At 42.0% G+C, this 23,361-nt stretch overlaps 2 protein-coding genes across 2 annotated transcripts; both read left to right on the forward strand.

The window, feature by feature from the left end:
* The first annotated feature begins 217 nt into the window (after window positions 1-217).
* Window positions 218-5,693, forward strand: LOC130387318 (uncharacterized). The gene is made up of 7 exons (XM_056596344.1): window positions 218-667; window positions 1,861-1,897; window positions 2,438-2,746; window positions 3,430-3,486; window positions 4,345-4,635; window positions 4,794-4,946; window positions 5,491-5,693. Exons 1-7 carry the CDS (start codon window positions 218-220, stop codon window positions 5,649-5,651), a joined length of 1,458 nt encoding a protein of 485 aa, XP_056452319.1. The 3' UTR covers window positions 5,652-5,693.
* A 3,216-nt stretch (window positions 5,694-8,909) lies between these two features.
* LOC130387322 (uncharacterized) lies at window positions 8,910-12,256 on the forward strand. The gene is made up of 6 exons (XM_056596347.1): window positions 8,910-8,988; window positions 9,081-9,398; window positions 10,086-10,136; window positions 10,996-11,295; window positions 11,749-11,897; window positions 12,251-12,256. The coding sequence occupies exons 1-6, from the start codon at window positions 8,946-8,948 to the stop codon at window positions 12,254-12,256; spliced, it is 867 nt and encodes a 288-aa protein (XP_056452322.1). The 5' UTR covers window positions 8,910-8,945.
* The last annotated feature ends 11,105 nt before the right edge of the window (window positions 12,257-23,361 follow it).

Here is a 23,361-nt window from a genome sequence, read left to right on the forward strand (position 1 = left end):
AAAACTTTTCTATAAACTCCAAAACATGGGTGTCCAGAACTCCTTATGTCACTGGATTTTAGATTTCCTACAGCAAAGAACACAAGTTGTCAAAATCAATAACAAGTTGTCACAGGCCAAACACATTAGCACTGGTGCCCCCCAGGGGTGTGTATTATCACCTCTGTCATATTCTGAGTACACTAATGACTGCATATCACTCAGTGAATCAGTGAAAATGCTTAAATTCGCTGATGATACAACCTTGATAGGGTTGATTTCAGGGGATGATGACAGTGCCTACAGAAATGAGATCCTTTCCCTAACTGAATGGTGTTCCCACCACAACCTAGAGGTGGACTTCCGAAGACAGAGGAAGGAGACCCAACCTCTGTCCATCAATGCGGCGGTGGTGGAACGGGTAGACAGCTTCAAATTTCTGGGCACAATAATCTCCTCCTCTCTGAAATGGGTAGATAACATCACTACTATTATTAAAAAAGCCCACCAGAGGCTCTTTTTCCTCCGCCAACTAAGGAAGTTTGGGGTGGCCTGCAAGGGGATGCAGCAGTTCTACCAAGCCACCGTTGAGAGCATCCTTACGTTCTCAATCACAGTCTGGGATGGCAACCCTACTGTCCAGCAGAGGATGCGACTAGACAGGATTGTCCATACGGCCTCCAAGATAGTTGGCTGCAGTCTCCCTCCCATCTCAGACATCTACGAGGCCCCTATCCACAGAAGAGGCCTGAAAACTCTTCAGGATAAATGACACCCTGCCAACTCCCTTTTCAATCCACTCCCATCAGGTAGAAGGTTGAGGGCCATCAAAACTAAAACCTCCCGCTTCCTCAACAGCACATACTGCAGGTCCATTACATCTCTTAACAACTCTACATCCCTACACCAGTATATCAGGAATGCAGACTCCCCCAGTGGCCCTGTATAGTATAATACGCGCTAATTTCTACTCTGTTTTTATATAATGTGAGTTTTCTTAACTATGTACTTATTTATTGGACCTTATGCAGATTTGCACATGACTTGCTCCATTTTGCACATCACTTGCACCTATATGCACTTGTCACTTTAATCAAACATACAGCACTTACCCTGGCCGGTTAACCAGGTGGAAGTGGGCTATATGTCTTATGTGTGGGATCCTTGGAAGGATATTGCATGGATGAAATTATGTTCTATGTTTTATGTGTCTTTTGTGTGGGTCTTGTACTGTCATGTACTGTCATGAGCACACTGACACAAATCCCTGGCAACTTGTACAGAGTTGTATGGCAATAAAGTATTGAATCTTGATCTTGAAAACAGATTCCAATTCGGAATACATTTCATGGTGTGTAGCTAATTGTTAAGTATACATTTCTATCGTTCAATTACTCTAGATTTAGTCATTTAACACATACACATTTCCATTTTTTTTTATTCATATATCTATATTCTACTTATTTGGATGAATTTGAAAAAAAAAGCCAATATTTAGCTGATTTCTTTGTAGGTTGCATATTTAAGGATTTCTATATTAAAATTATCTAAATATTGTAAATATTTTGGGCATAAATAACATATATTCTGGCTTTTTTGGAATCTGATTTATGGATTTTATTTTTCTTGTTGCTAATATACTTGTTTAGGATACTTCTGAGTAGATTATTAAATAACTTTATTGAAACTCTACAATAATCGGTGTGGTTTTAATTTGCAGTACACAGTCAAGCATGCTGTTCTCTCACCACAGATCAGAGTCTTTCCATTTCCACCGATACCTCGTTGTCAAGGAGACGACCATGCTGCTGTTTTGATTGACAGCTCCTCATCAGTGATGGGGAACAGGATGTGGTGCTCTGAGATGTTTGTGGTCTGCAGCCGGTGGAGGTGGAGCTGATGGAGGAAACAGATTCAGGTCTCCGCTAATACAGAGAACCTGAGCTCATCTGATCCCCAACAAAGACACAATCACACACACGCACACACACACCAACTTCACTGCTGCTGGAGGAATGAATCAACGGCAGATATGTGGTTATATTCAACTTCAGCTACAGGTTCAAACACATTCATCTGAAATATGCCTCTTCTACATTTACTCACAAGTCAATCCTGACTCTGTGCTGCCATTGGTCCTCTGGCTCAGAATCATGTGACACACAGACACCACGCCATTGGTTCCACTGAGCTGTCACTCAAAAGCAGCCCTCCCACTCCACCCCAGGGGACGGTGGGCTGGCGTTGAGGACCTATTTGAGGCCAACCTGGTTCACCCTGGTCTCAGTGGCAGCCCCTCTCCTCAGCTTCTCCTACAGACCAGATGCTTCTACTCTCTAGGGCTGCCTGGAGCTCACTGTGTTTAGGTGACAGTTTCCCACCAATCACAACTCACCACACATCGGGTTTCGTCCACCCCAGAACACGGATGCTCATCCATGTGCTCTTGTCCCTATAGCGGTGGTTGCCATGGCAGCAGAGCTGCAGGACCAGGTGTCGGTGACCAGGATTGAAAGGGAAGGCGTCTCCTTCAGATGTAACAGTGACCAGTGTGTTAACTATATCTACTGGTACCAGAAGAAAGAGACGAAAACATTCACCGTGATTCTTCGAATTGACAAGAGTAATGGTAACATTTACAAAGAATACAACCATCCTCAGAAGGATGATTTCTCATCAGTCCTCAAAGAGAACAGCTGTGAGTTGTCGCTTCAGGCGGTGAAAGCGTCCCATTCTGCCACCTACTACTGTTCCTGTTGGACTAGTGGTGTCACACAGTGAGACGTTCTCCTTCCTGCCCGTACAAAAACTCTGGTGATCACATGACCCAGCAGGTCATGTCTCATTGGCTGTTCAATCTACATTCAGGCGCTAATGTAAACTAGGCATGAGTGAGAAGATCTGAATCAATCTCTGTTTCACAGTTCGATCACAGCCTGGACCTTACTGTCTGTATTCTAGGCTTCAATCCAAGCCTCTCCTATACTGTGCAGAGTTAATATCATCACTGAACTGGTTGTTGGTTACGGTGAGGTGGATCAAACTAAAGAGTAACAGACAGACATCTGGAGGCTCGGGCGGAAATTAAAGACTTCATGCTCACACCTCAAGAAACAAGATTCTAGTTAAATACTGAGCTCTGTGGTAGTGAAGCACTCTCTTGAAGTTCTTACATCGTCGTCTTCCTTCAGAAGGAACGAGTCTCCGGTGGTTATTAAAGCCTACGATGAAAAGAGAAGAAGACCTTGGAGACATTTCTACTGAGGAATGATATAAACTCTGCTGATTTACTCTGCTGGCATTTACAAAGCCCTCCTCTCAGGATGAGAACATTCATCCCCACGCCTCCCTTGTAGTGGTGCTGATCATCTGTAGGTGATCGATGTGATCAACAAGTTATTGATCAGCCTTGACGGCATCACAGGCGGTGAGCAGAGGTTTATGATACAGGATATTTCACTGTGGATATCCTAACCTTTGGTCGTGGCACCACCCTGGTTGTTACAGGTAAGATCACTGCTTCATGGTTTCTCTGTCTTTGTGTTTCATTTTATGGTGGGGAGAATATGAGTGTATTAATATTTCCAGTTGGTTGTTTTTTGACCTCTTTGAGTTGTGCTGGAGATGTCAGTGTTGTCTGAAGATTCATGTTCTGTCTGTACAGCTTAAAATATCACTAATGCTATTAGTAAACTATGCCTCAGTATAATATTATTGTGAATTATCATTATGGGGACAAAAATCATCCCCATAATGATAAAGAATCATCAATATTTAAACTGTGATATTATGCTAATAAAAGCCAACATTAACGTCAACAGTTTGCCAGTATAAATTAAAGCCTCCTTTTAAGTAGGATCTGTCTCTATTCTATTCTATTATGTACATTTCTAATATTCAAAACAATTATTTCACAAAGTAGAAATAATAATGTAAAAATATTAATGATGCTGTATCAATATATGTTTATTATGGAAAGTGCACATGGTATGTATATTGGGCTTGATACATAAATCAGATATATTGTATGTATAACATAGTTATATTTATGTAAATATTAATTATTATTTTTTTTTTTAGATCGCTAATGTAGTTTCTTTGACTACTTAAAATGATTTTAATTATCATGTTTAAAATCTTAGTAATATTAATTATAATACTTAAAATAAAAGAATATTACAATTACAAAATATAATAATATTACAAAAATTATGAAGTGATTGCCTCCCTTCATATTGTTTTCAGTTATTTAATTCTTAACATAATGTTGTAATATGTAATATAATTATTCTGCTAATATTTCCACAGTTTTGACACCATGTGACACGTGTTCTGTCTCTTGATTGGTTCTTCTGTTAAACTCAGACAGTTCAGTGGAGCGGCCCAAAGTGAGCGTCTACCCAGCGACAGGAGCTGATTTAAAGGGCCGGCGCTCCCTGCTGTGTGTAGCCAGAGACATGTTCCCTGAGGAGGTCCAGTTCTCCTGGAGGAGGAGAGGGGGGGGCGGAGGGGGGGGGAAGGACGGGGAGCAGCTGGAGCCCAGAGGACCGACATACCCTGCCAGCATCCTGGTTATTGATCAGGGAGAAACCCTCATGGATCCATACATCTGTAGTGTTCAGCATGAGAGTGGTCTGCAGGAGGTGGAGTTCCCAGGTAATGAAGAACTACAACCCCTACACATCAGCTTGTTGTCTATCACTATCTCACACTGTCTATCACCTGGGACATCTAGTCTTAAGCTAACCCCACTGGCTATCACCTGAAAAATGGTGTCTATCACTAACCCACTAATGCTGACTCACCTCCAACAGATATAACCTTGACGTCAGAAGGCCACGGGATGACAGAAATGACCTTGACTTCAGAAGGCCCCGGAAAGACAGATGTTACCTTAGCGACGGCAGTAACTACGGACCCCCGGCGTCCAGGGAGACCCAGAGAAGGTCCTTCAGATGAAACACACCGTAAGATCAGCTGCCCTCACTCTGAACTGCTGTAGGAACCTCAAGTGGCCTCTGGATTAGCAGGGTGGTATCTCATCAAGAATACATTAATATATGTATACACCATGGAGTGAAAACCAGTACAAACTATTATAAACCATTACAACCACTTTATAACAGTATGGAGTGTACAAGCCATTATAAACCAGTATGGCATGAATGGACCATTGTAGACCTCTATGGTGCGTATAAACCTGTATAGAAAAGTGTAGATCACTATGGTGTGTTAAAACCAGTAAAAAATACTTTTTTAAACTGTGAAAACCAGTATAGGCAAGTATAAACCATTACGGTGCGTATTAACCAGTATAGCGTCACCAGTATAGACAACTATGATGCATATGGACCAGTATAAAACAGCATAGGCCTCTATGGTGCATATGGACCAGTACAAACCAGTATAGGCCTCTATGGTGCATATGGACCAGTATAAACCAGCATAGGCCTCTATGGTGCATATGGACCAGTATAAACCAGTATGGGCTGTGTGTTGGTGGGGTCCCAGAGTCCCTCCAGGTGCTGTCCAGAGCCAGGCTGGCGTCTGTGCTCTACACAGTGATGGTGGTGAAGAGTGTGCTCTGCTGCTGTGGCCTGGCTCTCCTGCTCCTCCACACCAACAAGACCAGCAGGACGCCCAGAACCAGCACCACCACAGCCCTGGACTGACGCTCCTGTCCCCCAGAACCAGCACCACCACAGCCCTGGACTGACGCTGCTGTCCCCCAGAACCAGCAGACACACCTCGTACAACCATATGAGGTCATCATGTCATCATGTCATCATGTCATCATGTAATGTTGTAATTCATTTCTACTCTCCACGTTCTTCTGCTCTTTTCCCTCCAGTGTTCGGACCAGAAAACTGCATGAGCTTTTCACAGTTTTCTGTTGCTGGTTTCTTAGTGTGTACTGTTGCACATGTATCATCTAACACACTCCCTTCATTTAAACAGGCCCTCAAAACCCACCTTTTCAAGATCGCTTTCAACACATAACCTCCTTCTCTTCTCTACCCTCCCTCCTTTTAACTATTCTTAGTCTTTTATACCTATTTCAGTTTTTTAGATACCTATTTTCCTCCTATTTTATCTTTTTACTTATATACGTTATTATTAATTGTTTTTTTTCTGTTTACTCTGTTCAGCGACTTTGAGTATTTAGAAAAGCGCAATATGAGCTGAATGTATTATTATTATTATTAGGTATGAACATGCATTTAAAATAATAAAAATCTCAAATGTTACATTAGCTGGTTGTCTATCAATGGAGTTGTATTCATAAGATGAATTATGTTATTTTAAAGAAGCGTATTTTCTAAATCTTTCGTAACAACGATTCTGAACAGAACCTTTAGATGAACTAAGACAATGAACTAACTCCACTAAGTATGCTTCAAGACACAATGGGAATCGATTTTAACTTTGCTCTAATGTGAAGTTAACTTTGAACTAGAATGTTATCTGCTACTTACTTTCTAGATGTTTATAAGTCTAGTGTACGCTCAGGGTGTTTAAGTTCAAGGTGCGATGAAATTTGATATCCCCCAAAATTGGACGTCTTCATAGGTGAGAAACACATTTCCTTTCTTAATAAACCCCCTCAATGCTTGAAAAGCTCAAATCGGCAGAAAACATGGAGAAAAAGCCTTGCACCATATCAACTGATGGATTCCCTGTGTAGTTCTGAAAGAGTCAGGTAGGTTTACTGTAGTATTAAATATTTTTATTGTAGTTCTGAAGGAGCACCATTTTGTGATTCAGAATGAGTTTATTGTGAATCAGAAGTAGTTTATTGTTATTCTGAAACCTTTTATTGTAGTTCTGAAGGAGCACCTTATTGACGAGTGTTTCTTTATTATTAACACCAGGGTTATTCAGGAAATGGCTGGCCATGATAATTATGAAACCAACCTGTCACAGTCTCAACGGTTGTTTGTCTTTGTGTAGTTTTAGTTTCTTCCTCCAGATGTCCTCAGTTATTCTTTTCCTTCCCATCCTTATCGTTGATTTTCTTCCAACTGTGTTGATTTGTTGATTGGTTAATTGTGTCCTCATTTGTATTCAAGCCCTCCGTTTGTTATCCGTTTGTCTGAAGGTCCTGTCCTGTAGCTAAGCAAGTCTACTAAGTCTCCTAGTGAATGATTAAACTTCTGTTTAATGGCGATCATTATTTTTGATAATCTGCAGAGATTAAGATAATTTTGGTTTAACCTTCTCATCCTGAGTTTGAGTCTCCTTTTGAGTCTGAAACCTGATCTTATACAAACAAATATCACAGCCCTTATCTATTTATGGACTAAATATTGCAAAGAAAGTGGCAGAAATGTGTTCAATTCTCCCAATGTTCCAGTAAGTGAAAATATAAAAGATAAATATTAGAGAAAAGAGAAAATGATGTGTAAAACTGCGCAGTGGAGCTCACCGGTTAGAGCGCGTAGCATTTAGGGGCCAGTCCTCACCGCAGCACCCCGGGTCCATTCCTACCAGCGGTCCTTTGCTGCATGTCCCCCGCTCTCTCTCCCTAACCTTCCTGTCTATCTCACTCTATCACGGAGCATGCAAATACATCTGAAAAGATCAACAAATATTGTGCAGTAGAAATAATTGTATTACCTTGCTTAGTAGAGGGATGGGGAATCTTAATCTTAGCTTTGTTGTTGATCTCTTGGTCTATTATTTTGGTTTAATTTGGAATATAAAGTAATTGAATAAAGACTTATATTTTTAAAATGTTAGTGTAAAACAGTTTCCAATTCGGAATACATTTCATGGTGTGTAGCTAATTGTTAAGTATACATTTCTATCTAGTCAATTAACACATTTAACACATTTCTTAGAGGCCTATGGCCTTTAACCTGCCCCCCCCCCCTGTGTACACCTCTTGTAAAGCGACCTTGGGTACCTTGAAAGGCGCTATATAAATTGAATTTATTATTATTATTATTATTATTATTTCCAATTTTTTTAAATTGATATATCTATATTTATTTAATTTATTTATTTATTTTATTTATTTATTTTTCCAGGAATATTCTCATTGAGATTAAAAAAAAAAATTTCAAGAGAGTCCTGGCCAAGAAGGCAGCATACAAACATTTAAAGTATATATATATGCTATTTATTTGGATGAATTTGAATAAAAGACCATATTTAGCTGATTTCTTTGTAGGATACATATTTAAGAATTTCTATATTTAAAATGTCTAAATATTGTAAATATTTTGGGCATAAATAACATATATTCTGGCTTTTTTGGAATCTGATTTATGGATTTTCTTTTTCTTGTTGCTAATATATGTGTTTAGAATACTTCTGAGTAGATTATTAAGTAACTATGTTAACTCTACAATAATCAGTATGGTTTTAGTTTGCAGTATGTGATCAAGCATGCTCTTCTTTCCATTTCCACAGATACCTCGGTCGTCAAGGATATGACCATGCTGCTCTTTTGATTGACAGCTCCTCATCAGTGCTGGTGAACAGGATGTGGTTCTCTGAGATGTTTGTGGTCTGTAGCCGGTGGAGGTGGAGCTGATGGAGGAAACAGATTCAGGTCTGCACTAATGCAGAGAACCTGAGCTCATCTGATCCCCAACAAAGACACAATCGCACACACGCACGCACGCACACACCAACTTCACTGCAGCTGAAGGAATGATTCAACAGCAGATATGTGGTTATATTTAACTTCAGCTACAGGTTCAAACACATTCATCTGAAATATGGCTCTTCTCCATTTACTCACATGTCAATCCTGACTCTGTGCTGCCATTGGTCCTCTGGCTCAGAATCATGTGACACACAGACACCACGCCATTGGTTCCACTGAGCTGTCACTCAAAAGCAGCCCTCCCACTCCAGCCCAGGGAGAGGTGGGCTGGTGTTGAGGACCTATTTGAGGCCACCCTGGTTCACCCTGGTCTCAGTGGCAGCCCCTCTCCTCAGCATCTCCTACAGACCAGATGCTTCTACTCTCTAGGGCTGCCTGGAGCTCCCTGTGTTTAGGTGACAGTTTCCCACCAATCACAACTCACCACACATCGGGTTTCGTCCACCCCAGAACACGGATGCTCATCCATGTGCTCTTGTCCCTACAGCGGTGGTTGCCATGGCAGCAGAGCTGACTCAGGACCAGGTGTCGTGGACCAGGAGCAAAGGGAAAGCCGTCTCCTTCAGATGTACAAACACTGAACAGTGTGGTAGTAATTATATCTACTGGTACCAGAAGAAAGAGAGCGAAACCTTCACCCTGATTCTCGACATTGACAAGAGTAATGGTGATCTTGATAAAAGATACAACCATCCTCAGAAGGATGATTTCTCATCAGTCCTCAAAGAGAACAGCTGGGAGTTGTTGCTTCAGGAGGTGAAAGCGTCCCATTCTGCCACCTACTACTGTTCCTGTTGGATTAGTGGTGTCACACAGTGAGACGTTCTCCTTCCTGCCCGTACAAAAACTCTGGTGATCACATGACCCAGCAGGTCATGTCTCATTGGCTGTTCAATCTACATTCAGGCGCTAATGTAAACTGGACTTGAGTGAGAAGATCTGAATCAATCTCTGTTTCACAGTTAGATCACAGCCTGGACCTTACTGTCTGTATTCTAGGCTTCAATCCAAGCCTCTCCTATACTGTGCAGAGTTAATATCATCACTGAACTTGTTGTTGGTTACGGTGAGGTGGATCAAACTAAAGAGTAAAAGACAGACATCTGGAGGCTCGGACGGAAATTAAAGACTTCATGCTCACACCTGAAGAAACAAGAATCTAGTTAAATACTGAGCTCTGTGGTAGTGAAGCACTCTCTTGAAGTTATTACATCGTCGTCTTCCTTGAGAAGGAACGAGTCGGAACGAGGTGGTTATTAAAGCCAACGATGAAAAGAGAAGAAGACCTTGGAGACATTTCTACTGAGGAATGATATAAACTCTGCTGATTTACTCTGCAGCCTCTTACAAAGCCCTCCTCTCAGGATAAGAACATTCATCCCCACGCTTCCCTTGTAGTGGTGCTGATCATCTGTAGGTGATCGATGTGATCAACAAGTTATTGATCAGCGTTGACGGCATCACAGGCGGTGAGCAGAGGTTTATGATACAGGATATTTCACTGTGGATATCTTTGGTCGCGGTACCACCCTGGTTGTTACAGGTAAGATCACTGCTTCATGGTTTCTCTGTCTTTGTGTTTCATTTTATGTTGGGGAGAATATGAGTGCATTAATATTTCCAGTTGGTTGTGTTTTGACCTCTTTGAGTTGTGCTAGAGAAGTCAATGTTGTCTGAAGATTCATGTTCCGTCTGTACAGCTTAAAATATCACTAATGCTATTAATAAACTATGCATCAGTATAATATTATTATGAATTATCATTATGGGGACAAAAATCAGCACATGACAATTTTCAAACCAATATTAAAACTGTAATATTATGCTATTAAAAGCCAACATTAATGTCAACAGTTTGCCAATATTAATTAAAGCCTCCTTTTAGGTAGGATCTGTTTCTATTCTATTCTATTATGTACATTACTAATCTTCAAAACAATTATTATTTCACAAAGTAGAAATAATAATGTAAAAATATTAATGATATTGTATCTATATAATGTTTATTATGGAAAATGCACATGGTATGTGTATTGGGCTTGATACATAAATCAGATATATTATATGTATAACATAGTTATATATGTAAATATTTATTATTCCATTTTTTTAGATCGCTAATGTAGTTTCTTTGACTACTTTAAATGATTTTAATTATCATGTTTAAAATCTTAGTAATTTTAATTATAGTACTTATAAAAATAAAATAATATTACAATTACAAAATATAATAATTTTACACAAATTATGAAGTGATTGCCTCCCTTCATATTGTTTTCAGAGTTATTTAATTCTTAACATATGTTGTAATATGTAATATAATAATTCTGCTAATATTTCCACAGTTTTGACACCATGTGACTTGTGTTCTGTCTCTCGATTGGTTCTTCTGTTAAACTCAGACAGGTCAGTGGAGCGGCCCAAAGTGAGCGTCTACCCAGCGACGAGAGCTGATTTAAAGGGCCGGCGCTCCCTGCTGTGTGTAGCCAGAGACATGTTCCCTGAGGAGGTCCGGGTGTCCTGGAGGAGGAGAGGGGGGGGCGGAGGGGGGGGGGAGGGGGGGGAGGGGGGGGAGCAGCTGGAGCTCAGAGGACCGACATACGCTGCCAGCATCCTGGTTATTGATCAGGGAGAAACCCTCACAGATCAATACATCTGCAGTGTTGAGCATGAGAGCGATCTGAAGGAGGAGATCCCAGCAGGTAATGAAGAACTACAACCCTATAACAATCAGCTTGTTGTCTATCACTAACCCCACTATATCACCTGGGATATGTAGTCTTAAACTAACCCCACTACCTGGAACCTGGAATTTCAATTACCTTCATATGGACCACTGTAGACCACTGTGGTCTATTTGGTACATATAAACCAGTCTTGACCACAATGGTGCAAATTAACCAGTAAAGACCCCAGGTTGCATATGAAGGAGTATAAAGCAGTTTAAAGCAATGTGATGCATATAAAGCAGTATAAAACAGTATAGACCCTTATGGGGAAAATTAACTTGTATAAACCAGTATAGACCACTATAGTCCGTATAGACCAGTATAAACCACTGGGTTGCATATGGACCAGCATAAACCAGCATAGGCCTCTATGGTGCACATGGACCAGTATAAACCAGTATGGGCTGTGTGTTGGTGGGGTCCCAGAGTCCCTCCAGGTGCTGTCCAGAGCCAGGCTGGCGTCTGTGCTCTACACAGTGATGGTGGTGAAGAGTGTGCTCTGCTGCTGTGGCCTGGCTCTCCTGCTCCTCCACACCAACAAGACCAGCAGGACGCCCAGAACCAGCACCACCACAGCCCTGGACTGACGCTGCTGTCCCCCAGAACCAGCACCACCACAGCCCTGGACTGACGCTGCTGTCCCCCAGAACCAGCACCACCACAGCCCTGGACTGACGCTGCTGTCCCCCAGAACCAGCACCACCACAGCCCTGGACTGACGCTGCTGTCCCCCAGAACCAGCACCACCACAGCCCTGGACTGACGCTGCTGTCCCCCAGCACCAGCAGACCCACCTCGTACAACCTTAAGAGGTCATCATGTCATCATGTTAATCAGTTCTACTCTTCACGTTTTTTAAGTTTACTTTCATTGCTTTCATGTTTGTAATACTTTTCATTGTTTATATAATGTGTCCTTCCTGATGAAGTACTGAACTCAATACTCACAGTAGACAAAAGAAACCTGGAGCAAAAACATAGATAAAGTAGATGGCTAAGGGGTTCAAATAGTTTGATTAAAAGTTAAGAAATATTTTAGCATTCAGAATAAAATGAGCAATGATAACATGTTTTATTATTATACATATATTTTACATATTATGATTGATATCATTAAAAGATAAATTCATCATCGCTGTATTTGATAGTACGACTTATATTGACATTTAAATAAAACAATTGGCTATCCTGATTCATCTACATGTTTGTCAACCCTTCTATTTGTACATGACTCTACGTTAGCTTTTTCTGATTTTTTTAGAATAATTTTCATACATACAGGATTGGTTTGTTAACCAGCAGGTTTCACATGTTTGGTCAAGCACGACAATGTTAATTAAAAGTAATTATTTAGTTAATTGAAGCCTACCTTCAAACTTTTCAATAAACTGAGGAGTGGTGAAACAGTACAAGAGTAATGGTCTTTGTGTACCAAGTGCAGTTTTCTGATTTGTTAGATCATGATTTATGATATATGAATATGTAAATGTTTCATGCGTGTTTTGGGATTTTAAAATCACACCACCTGAGCGCATCGCGGACTGATTCAAAGAGTAAGAAAACTTTCTTTTATTCATTTAACATAATAATTCACCACGAATTCAACACCTTCATTAATAGACAACCAGCAAATGTAACAATTTAGATTTTTAATTTTTATAAATAGTTTTTACATAATCGGCAGTAAGAACAATAAGCAAAATAAATGCAGCTCTCTGGTTCGACCAGTGGAGGGAAAAGAAAATCGGAACAAAATTATTATTTTTTTGACATGTTGACATGATCATATGGTTGTACAAGGTGGGTCTGCTGGTTCTGGGGGACAGGAGCGTCAGTCCAGGGCTGTGGTGGTGCTGGTTCTGGGGGACAGCAGCGTCAGTCCAGGGCTGTGGTGGTGCTGGTTCTGGGGGACAGCAGCGTCAGTCCAGGGCTGTGGTGGTGCTGGTTCTGGGGGACAGCAGCGTCAGTCCAGGGCTGTGGTGGTGCTGGTTCTGGGGGACAGCAGCGTCAGTCCAGGGCTGTGGTGGTGCTGGTTCTGGGGGACAGCAGCGTCAGTCCAGGGCTGTGGTGGTGCTGGTTCTGGGCGTCCTGCTGGTCTTGTTGGTGTGGAGGAGCAGGAGAGCCAGGCCACAGCAGCAGAGCACACTCTTCACCACCATCACTGTGTAGAGCACAGACACCAGCCTGGCTCTGGACAGCACCTGGAGGGACTCTGGGACCCCACCAACACACAGCCCATACTGGTTTATACTGGTCCATATGCACTATAGAGGCCTATGCTGGGTTATACTGGTCCATGTGCACCATAGAGGCCTATGCTGGGTTATACTGGTCCATGTGCACCATAGAGGCCTATGCTGGTTTATACTGGTCCATATGCACCATAGAGGACCATACTGGTTTATACTGGTCCATATGCACCATAGAGGACCATACTGGTTTATACTGGTCCATATGCACCATAGAGGCCTATGCTGGTTTATACTGGGCCATATGCACCATAGAGGACCATGCTGGTTTATACTGGTCCTTATGCATCATAATGGTCTATACTGGTGACGCAATACTGGTTAATATGCACTGTAATGGTTTATACTGGCCTATAGTTATATGTACCCACCATTGTTGTCTATACTAGTTTTTGCAGTTTTAAAAACATTTTTTTACGGGTTTACACGCACCATAGAGGTCTACACTGGTTTATACGTGCCATACTGGTTTATACTGGTTCATAATGGCTTGTACACTCCATACTGTTATAAAGTGGTTGTAATGGTTTATAATAGTTTGTACTGGTTTTCACTCCATGGTGTATACATATATTAATGTATTCTTGATGAGATACCACACTGATAATCCAGAGGCCACTTGAGATTCCTACAGCAGTTCAGAGTGAGAGCAGCTGATCTTACGGTGTGTTTCATCTGAAGGACCTTCTCTGGGTCTCCCTGGACGCCGGGTGTCCGTAGTAACTGCCGTCACTACGGTAACCTCTGTCTTTCCGGGGCCTTCTGAAGTCAAGGTAGTTTCTATCATTCCGGGGCCTTCTGACGTCAAGGTTATATCTGTTGGAGGTGGGTCAGCGTTTGTGGGTTATTAATAGACTACATGTCCCAGGTGATAGACAGTGGGGTTAGTGATAGACAACAAGCTGATGTTTAGGGGTTGTAGTTCTTCATTACCTGCTGGGACCTCCACCTCCTGCAGACCGCTCTCATGCTCAACTCTACAGATGTATGGATTCATGAGGGTTTCTCCCTGATCAATAACCAGGATGCTGGCAGCGTATGTCGGTGCTCTGAGCTCCAGCTGCTCCCCCCCCAGATTTTTAATTAGTCAGAAAAACTACATTAGATAGAACAATACTCTGACAATATGATAATACAAATTAACATATATAATGTTATACATACAATATATATGATTAACATATCCAGCCTAATATACATGCCATCTGCATTTTCCGTAAAAAACATACATAAAAATATATTGCACCACAATAACATATGTGAAGATTTAAAATAATTATAAAAACATGAATTCATTGCAATCCCTTCATGTATCCTACAGTTCCTATAGTTATCATTATTATAATAATATAAAATATTTAAATTATTTAAAACATGTAACGGGTAATTATACAAAAATTCAGGCTTTAAAATGCTACATCAATCACTATTATTATTATTACATTTTATTATATCTTCTTTGTGGAACAATATTTGTCAGAGCCGATTTGTATACAATGTGTTTATAAACCTTCATCATTTATTACATAATACACTGACATATTATACTAGTTTATTAATAGCATTAGCGATATTTTTAGCTTTACAGACAACATCAATCTCCAGAAAACACTGACATCTCCAGCACAACTCAAACAGGTCAAACAACCAACTGAAAATATTCTGACACTCATATTCTCCTAAACATAAAATGAAACACAAAGTCATAGAAACCATGAGGAAGGTATCTTACCGGTAACAACCAGGGTGGTGCCGCAACCAAAGATATAGACGCCCACAGTGAAATATCCTGTATCTTAAACCTCTGCTCACTGTCTGTGATGCTGTCAGCGCTGATCAATAACTTGCTGATAACATTGATCCACTATAGATGAACTGAACCACTACAAGGGAGGCGTGGGGATGAATGTTCTTGTCCTGAGAGGAGGGCTTTGTAAGAGGCTGCAGAGTAAATCAGGAGACTTGATGTCACTACTTGTGCTCAGTAGAAATTACTCCAAGGTCTTCTTCTCTCGTCATCGTAGGCTTTAATAACAACTGAAGACTCATTCCTTCTCATGCAAGACAACAATGTAAATTCATCCAGAGAGTGCTCCATTACCTAAGAGCTCAGTATTTTACTTGATTCTTGTCTCTAGAGGTGTGAGCATAAAGTCGTCCACTTCTATTAGAGCCTCCAGATGTCTGTCTGTTTCTCTTTAGTTTGATCCTGCCAACAACCAGTTCAGTGATGATATTAACTCAGCACAGCAAGGAGAGATCAAGGCTTGGATTGAAGCCTAAACTACAGACAGTAAGGTCCATGGCTCTGATCTAACAGGGATTGATCCAGATCTTACTGTTCATGTCCACTTCAAATTAGCGCCTGGCTGTAGATTGAACAGCCAATGAGACATGACCTGCCGGGTCATGTGATCACCAGAGTTTTTGTAAGGGGAGGAAGGAGAACGTCTCACTGTGTGACACCACTAATCCAACAGGAACAGTAGTAGGTGGCAGAATGGGACGCTTTCACCTCCTGAAGCGACAACTCACAGCTGTTCTCTTTGAGGACTGATGAGAAATCCTCCTTCTGAGGATGGTTGTATCCTTTGTAAAAGTTACCATTACTCTTGTCAATGCTAAGAATCAGGGTGAATGTTTCGCTCTCTTTCTTCTGGTACAAGAAGATATAGGTGCCACACTGTTCAGTGTTTGTGCATCTGAAGGAGACGCCTTCCTATGCCCAATTATTTATAATTATTTATTATTATCTTAAAAAACATTTGTCCTTTGTTCTTGTTTATGTTTTTTTGTTGTTATGTTATGTCTCATGTCTTATGTACCAACCACACCAAGTCAATTTCCTGTATGTGTGAATATACTTGGCCATTAAAAGAATTCTGATTCTGATTCTGATTCCCCTTCTCTCCTGGTCCACGACACCAGGTCCTGAGTCAGCTCTGCTGCCATGGCAACCACCGCTGTAGGGACAAGAGCACATGGATGAGCATCCGTGTTCTGGGGTGGACGAAACCCGATGTATGGTGAGTTGTGATTGGTGGGAAAATGTCACCTAAACACAGTGAGCTCCAGGCAGCCCTAGAGAGTAGAAGCATCTGGTCTGTAGGAGAAGCTGAGGAGAGGGGCTGCCACTGAGACCAGGGTGAACCAGGGTGGCCTCAAATAGGTCCTCAACGCAGCCCCCTGGAGTCAACTGGGCGGACTGCTTTTGAGTGACAGCTCAGTGGAACCAATAGCTTTTGGCTTCTGTGTGTCACATTATTCTGTGCTGAGTTAGGATAAACATGTGAGTAAATGTCAAAAAGGCATGTTTCAGATTAATGTGTATAACCTGTAGCTGAAGTTAAATATAACCACATATCTGCCGTTTATTCATTCCTCTAGCAATGGAGATGGTGCTTGTGTGTGTGTGTGTGTGTGTGTGTGTGTGTGTGTGTGTGTGTGTGTGTGTGTGTGTGTGTGTGTGTGTGTGTGTGTGTGTGTGTGTGTGTGTGTGTGTGTGTGTGTGTGCGTGTGTGTGTGTGTGTGTGTGTTTTGTGTGTGTGTGTGTGTGTGTGTGTGTGTGTGTGTGTGTGTGTGTGGTTGTGTGTGTGGTTGTGTGTGTTTGTGTGTGTGTGTGTTTTGTGTGTGTGTGTGTGTGTGTGTTTGTGTCTGTGAGTGTGTGTGTGTGTGTGTGTGTGTGTGTGTGTGTGTGTGTGTGTGTGTGTGTGTGTGTGTGTGTGTGTGTGTGTGTGGGTGGCTAAGGTTCTCTGTATTAGTACAGATCTGCATCTGTTTCCTCCACCAGCTCCATCTCCACCTCCAGCTCCACCTCAACCACCTACAGACCACAAGCATCTCAGAGCACCACCTGTCCCCCAGCACTGATGAGGGGCTGTCAATCAAAACAGCAGCAAGTAATCAAAAATGGGCAAGTATTCCAGAAATCCAATTAGACAAAAGACAGAATACATGTTATTTATGCCCATACTTTTGATTGAAATCATTAAATAGGTATTTTACATACATTTCAGATAAATATTTCCTTTTTTTCCAATTCCCCAAAATGTTTGGAATATAAATAGATGAATCAGTATGTTTTATTGGAAATGTTTAAAATATTGACTCTAATTATGAGAAACAGAAAGATAACTTTAGACACGAACACTTACGAATTTGTATTATCTCCAAGAGGAGATTGGGTCACTATATTAAAAGTTAAAAACAAAGTAGACTAGTTGTTATATACACACTCAAATGTCCCCAGTTAGCAATCAATGTAGTCTTATCTTACATAAATTGAAAAAATAAATCATTTAAAGAGTTTTATTTGTTAAATCCACATATTTAATATGATTCATAATAAATCATACACATTATACGTGACAGGTCGGTTGCATAAGTATGATGAGCAGCCTTTTTCTGAATCACACTAATGTGTTAATAATAAAGAAACACTTACTTTATCGTGTTTTGATTCTCTTTTAATTACCATAAATAACATAAATAAACTACAGTTAACCACAGCAAACCCAAACTACAAATTATTCCTTCACAACCACAAAAAAAGTCCATGAGTTTCTCCTCAGAACTAAAATAAACTAATTCAGAATAACAATATGCTGCTCCTCCGAAACTACAATACAAATATACAGAACTACATTAAACCCATCCAGAATTAGAACTACAATAAAGTCCTTCAGAACGACCTGCATCATAAACCTCGCTGTTCTCATCAATCCCCTAGATGATAGAGCAGCTCCACGGGGGGGGGGGGGGGGGGCGGGCTGAGAGGGCCTCTTCCTGCAGGAGGATCACAGACTCCCAACCTGATAAGAGGCTGCACTTGAAGCTGGGAAAACAAGTCTCTCAATCCCGGACCATCAGCACCGGCTCTCCTCAAGGCTGCATTGTTCCCCTCTGATCTTCACCCTGTAGACCAGCAGCTGCACCTCTAGGCAACAGTCTGTCGAGCTCCTGAAGTACAGCGAGGACACCTCCCTCATTGGGCTCATCTCTGGTGGAGATTGATCATCTGGTGACCTGGTGCGGACTGAACAGCTCGGACACAATGCTGTAAAGACAGTGGGGATGGTTGTGGACCCCAGGAAGAACGCAGCCCCACTCACCATCACCCTGTGTGACTCCTGAGGCAACACTGTGGAGTCCCTACGCTGCCTGGTTCCCATCATTTCCAAGGACTCGAAGTGGGAGCTGAACATCAAGGATGGTGCCCGTCTGCATCTCATTCATCGGGTCCGTCCTCACCTACTCCATCGCCCTCTGCTGCGCTGGTGGCACTGCCAAGGACTCGCTCCGTAGAGGAGGGGAGTGGCGGAGGGGAGCAGGAGAGATTTTGGCTGAGCCCCTGACCCGGTCGCACCCCTCTGGCTGCGGCCGATCAGCACCGAAACCTCACGCCACAAGAACAGTTTCTTCCTTCTGCTGCTGGCCTTCTCAACATGGCACGGGACCCCCGACAAGGACTCGTACCCCCGACCTCATAGACACTATACACACCAGCATAGGGTTAAGTCTCAACGCCGGCCTTAATGTGTAACATTAACACAGTTCTCTGGAATATATTTCTTGCGAATTGCACCGCACAGCACTTTTATAAGGATCTCATGGTAAATGTTTCTATCTTATATTGATGTTTCTTGACCTATAGTACATGAGTTTTACTTTCTGTCTTTCTTTCTATTTGATATTTATGTTCATGTTTATTACTATTGTGATGCACCAACACCACATTCCTTGCTCACGTTCAACGGACTTGCAATAAAGTCTATTCAGATTCTGATAACCCTCCCCAGCAGCAGTGGAGATGTTGCTGGAGTGTGCTTGTGTGTAATGTGTGTGTGTGTGTGTGTGTGTGTGTGTGTGTGTGTGTGTGTGTGTGTGTGTGTGTGTGTGTGTGTCTGTGTGCGTGCGTGCGTGCGTGCGCGTGTGTGTGTGTGTGTGTGTCTGTGTGTGTGCGTGAGAGAGAGTGAGAGAGACAGAGAAGTTGTGGCTGTGTGTGTGAGATGTTGCTGTTGTGTAGGTGTTGGTCTGAGATGATTCTGGGAAATCAGATGAGCTCAGGTTCTCTGTATTAGTGCAGACCTGCATCTGTTTCCTCCATCAGCTCTGCCTCCACCGGCTACAGACCACAAACATCTCAGAGCACCACATCCTGTTCACCAGCACTGATGAGGAGCTGTCAATCAAAACAGCGGCATTGCCGTCTCCTCTGCTGCCTCAAACAATATAATAACATTATTAATAATAATGATAATTATAGTTAATAATATGACCTTATTATAGTTATAGTTAATTTTGATAATTCTATTATTTTGTTATAATTATTCTTTTTATTAACCCTAAGGGCCCTATCTTGCATCCGGCGCAATTGACTGTCTACACACTGACGCATGAGTCGTTGCTAGTTTGCAACTGGCGCAGAGCGTTCTTTTCCCTCCACCGCCACGCTCCTGTAAATTATGGAATGATCTTGCCCCCAAGGGGCGGTTCGGCGAAAGGAGGAGGCGTGTTCTGGCGCAAACGTTCCCTGGTGCTACTTTGCAGTTTCAGAAAACAATTGCGCCACAAACCAGGAAATACCTGGTTTAAAGTCAGTGGCGCGTTGTTCAGATGGCTATTTTAAGGGCGCATGCATAATGTTGCTTTTGCACCTCGCGCATGCACTTTTGCTTCTCTCATCTACCTAGCCACACATTCTTGGTAAATTATTTGGGAAAGAACAGCCGATACAGCGGTAATAAGTTGTACTTTTAATAAAATGCATCTGAAAACACCGTACAGCAAACACATATTTTCTTGACACAGACATCGTGTACAAGCCCATAACTTTCAGGATGATGAGTAGGCCTATTTGATCGTGGGAAAACATTGTTTTACCGCGAGTGAGTGTTAAAAAGAATGAATGAATGCGGGCGCGCGTGTGTGCATGTGTAAAATAATTAATGAAAACGGGCGTGCGCGTGTGCGTCCATCTGTTTAAACACACGCAAACTAAACACATAATGCATAATACAGTCAATGGCAATGTATATTAAAGGTTGGGTACGCGATTTGCGAAACGCCAGCAGATTTTGAAAATACACAACTCAAATGGTCCTACCCCCTCTCCTTCAACGCTGACTCTGACTCCACCCATTCCAAGTACCTGGACGCGCAATCATGCACGAGCGCGAACAGAGATGCGCGAGAGCGAGCCAGGCTAGCGTAGGTTTTCGTTTAACAACATGGCACTACATTCAGCTGTAAGTTGCACCCAGTACCGCGGGAAGTAGGGGTGCTGGGGTTGCTGCAACACCCCCTGTCCGAGGCCCTGTCTTATCACAGAAAACGATCATTTCTAAAAACTCCGGCCAAAGTGGAGATTTCTGAAAACGCCGGTTATGTGTTGTCGTGTCAACGGGGAGAAACGGGATTTTAGGTTCTGAAGCGTCACATTATGCACCAGGAAATGCTTAACGTCATGTGAGCGCCCGCTGTACCGTATTGGTCCGAATATAAACACAAACCCCATTGTAAGACGACCTATGTTTGGAAAAAAGATTTGAAGACCAGATCTTGTTTTTATGAATAAATAAATTGTATTCATTGAAATAATATACGAAAATAAAAAGACATAGAATAAAACACTGCATTGCCACTAAACAGTAGTGAAAATAGGCCGTACTGATGTGTACACCAAAGACTATTCCTGACACTCCTCTGCCCCGCTGTGTTCGCTCTGGCTGTGGTCGCTCCGAACTGTTTCGGCCCGTGGCAAAGCGAGTCATCCTCGATGCTGTCCAAGGCATTTTGAGACGCAGCATTTATTTAATGCTCATATGACCTAGTGCTGAAAAAAGGTTATATGAAAAAGTGTGAGGGTAGCGGTGGTGCGCTAAACTTGTTCTGTGAGCAGCTGGATGTGAACCATGGTGTGAAGGAAGTGAACACAACGATCGATTTTCAACTGTGCGCGCATGCACTGGTGTAATTGAGCTGCGCTGCTATATATCTTTTTTATCAATGTGACGAGTTGCGAGTCTAGTGCAGGCTGAGTTGTTTTTTTCCAGCACCCCCTGCTGAGAATACGTTCTCGCGGCTATGGTTGCACCAGATATTATAAACATTAAACGGTCACATAAATCATTACTATTTTTAGAAAATGTATGTTTGTTTCATATAATTGTATTGGAAGTCCTGGTTTTCACTAGGGTTGCTGCGGTGTGGACATTTTCACAACGAGTAATACACTCGTCTCAACACCGGTATTACCGAGTATAAACGGTATAAACTTTGAAACTAGGTCAACCGCCACACAAGCATCGGTTTTTAGACCCTTCTCGTCCTTCAGTGGCCGCCAACGTTCGAAAGCAGCGCCTAGGATTATTCTTGATTTCAGTTTTTCTCTTTCAGCGTTTTTATTATCAATTACTCTCTGAAAAAGAGTTTTCCTTCTCTTTGCTGGTGGAGGTGGTGGTGGTGGGGATGGTGGCGTCTTGTCTGCCATGGAAATTGTCTTCTACTGCTAGGTCCAAATGTGGATTAACTAGTTCCAGTAGCTACCGCAGGATAACAACAAACAGGAGCTTGCTCTGGGTCACGAGCTCTGGGTCACGAGTACTGCACGAAGGGGTCGCGCGCGGGGCGCGGGGGAGGGGGAGTGCAGTACGACCGTTGATTGACGTACTTACTGTCCAATGCAACGAGGTGGCAATCCAAATGATTGGCTGGAGTTTTTCGAGCCCTGCCCGTTCCACAGATGATTGACTTGTTTAATTTTCATGTCAGTACTTCTAACTCAGTGGCTGTAAGCGGGTTATGATAAGGATTTCAAGTAATTTTGCAAAAATGGCCAAAAAAGCAAATTCCGTACCCAACCTTTAACGGGGGGACACATGCATATTATAATAGGAACGCAAGACGATATAAATTCAATCCTGGTAAGAAACGATGTTTGTTAATGTAGAACCATAGTTACCCCATATCATATGTGTGTTCAAAGATTCATTTGAGGAGTCTGTGTTTCTGAAGTTGGGGAAGAAAACATTATTCCATGTGGGAATTTGGCCAAACTCAGTTAGAATTAATATTATTCATTTAAATTTACAGTAAAGTAAGCATTTTTTTATCATATTTTTGTGCTTTTATTTTAGCTAACTGTTGTTCTATCCTGACCTGTCTGTTAAAGTGGAGTTGTGTTATCATCAGCAAATGCACCAACCTTATGGAATGAAACTAATCTTATAATGTGTGTGTGTGTGTGTGTGTGTGTGTGTGTGTGTGTGTGTGTGTGTGTGTGTGTGTGTGTGTGTGTGTGTGTGTGTGTGTGTGTGTGTGTGTGTGTGTGTGTGTGTGTGTGTGTGTGTGTGTGTGTGTGTGTGTGTGTGTGAGAGAGTGTGTGTGTGTCCCAAGCAGAGGCAATATGATCGCCTGCCTGTCGGTAGAGGCCTGGCGCCGCATGGCGGACAGAGAGCATATCGTCATTGCCCAGAGCCTAACACATGTGTTGGTCAACAAATGTGTTTTGACATTTTATTTTTGTTATCTAATCAATGTGTTTGCCTTTTGTTTTGAAACGTAGTGGGGTATGTTTTCCCATTTTGCTAATCAAATAGCTTAGTCCGTAATAATGATCTGACAATCGAAATCGATTTGAAAGTATTGAATAGTGTCATATATGCTTCCATTTCTATGTAAGCCTACGCATATTGAATCTGGGTAAAGTGGATTTAAATAAGAATATAAATACAGCCGTTTTCATCCACATGAAGAGCGTTTTCCTTATCTTATTGATAGCAGCACCATCA

The sequence above is a fragment of the Gadus chalcogrammus genome, chromosome 8 (genome assembly GCF_026213295.1).
Source record: "Gadus chalcogrammus isolate NIFS_2021 chromosome 8, NIFS_Gcha_1.0, whole genome shotgun sequence".
Lineage (NCBI taxonomy): Eukaryota > Metazoa > Chordata > Actinopteri > Gadiformes > Gadidae > Gadus > Gadus chalcogrammus.

What these genes read in the sequence shown, in the direction of transcription:
- LOC130387322 (XM_056596347.1), top strand. Translation starts at nt 8,946, where the DNA reads ATGCTTCTACTCTCTAGGGCTGCCTGGAGCTCCCTGTGTTTAG. An exon ending in TACCACCCTGGTTGTTACAG is followed by an intron (nt 10,137 to 10,995) that starts GTAAGATCACTG and finishes TGTTAAACTCAG; the next exon opens with ACAGGTCAGTGGAGCGGCCC. An exon ending in GAAGGAGGAGATCCCAGCAG is followed by an intron (nt 11,296 to 11,748) that starts GTAATGAAGAAC and finishes GTGGGGTCCCAG; the next exon opens with AGTCCCTCCAGGTGCTGTCC.
- LOC130387318 (XM_056596344.1), top strand. Translation starts at nt 218, where the DNA reads ATGCTTAAATTCGCTGATGATACAACCTTGATAGGGTTGATTTCAGGG. An exon ending in GATGGAGGAAACAGATTCAG is followed by an intron (nt 1,898 to 2,437) that starts GTCTCCGCTAAT and finishes TTGTCCCTATAG; the next exon opens with CGGTGGTTGCCATGGCAGCA. An exon ending in CTGTTCCTGTTGGACTAGTG is followed by an intron (nt 2,747 to 3,429) that starts GTGTCACACAGT and finishes TTTATGATACAG; the next exon opens with GATATTTCACTGTGGATATC.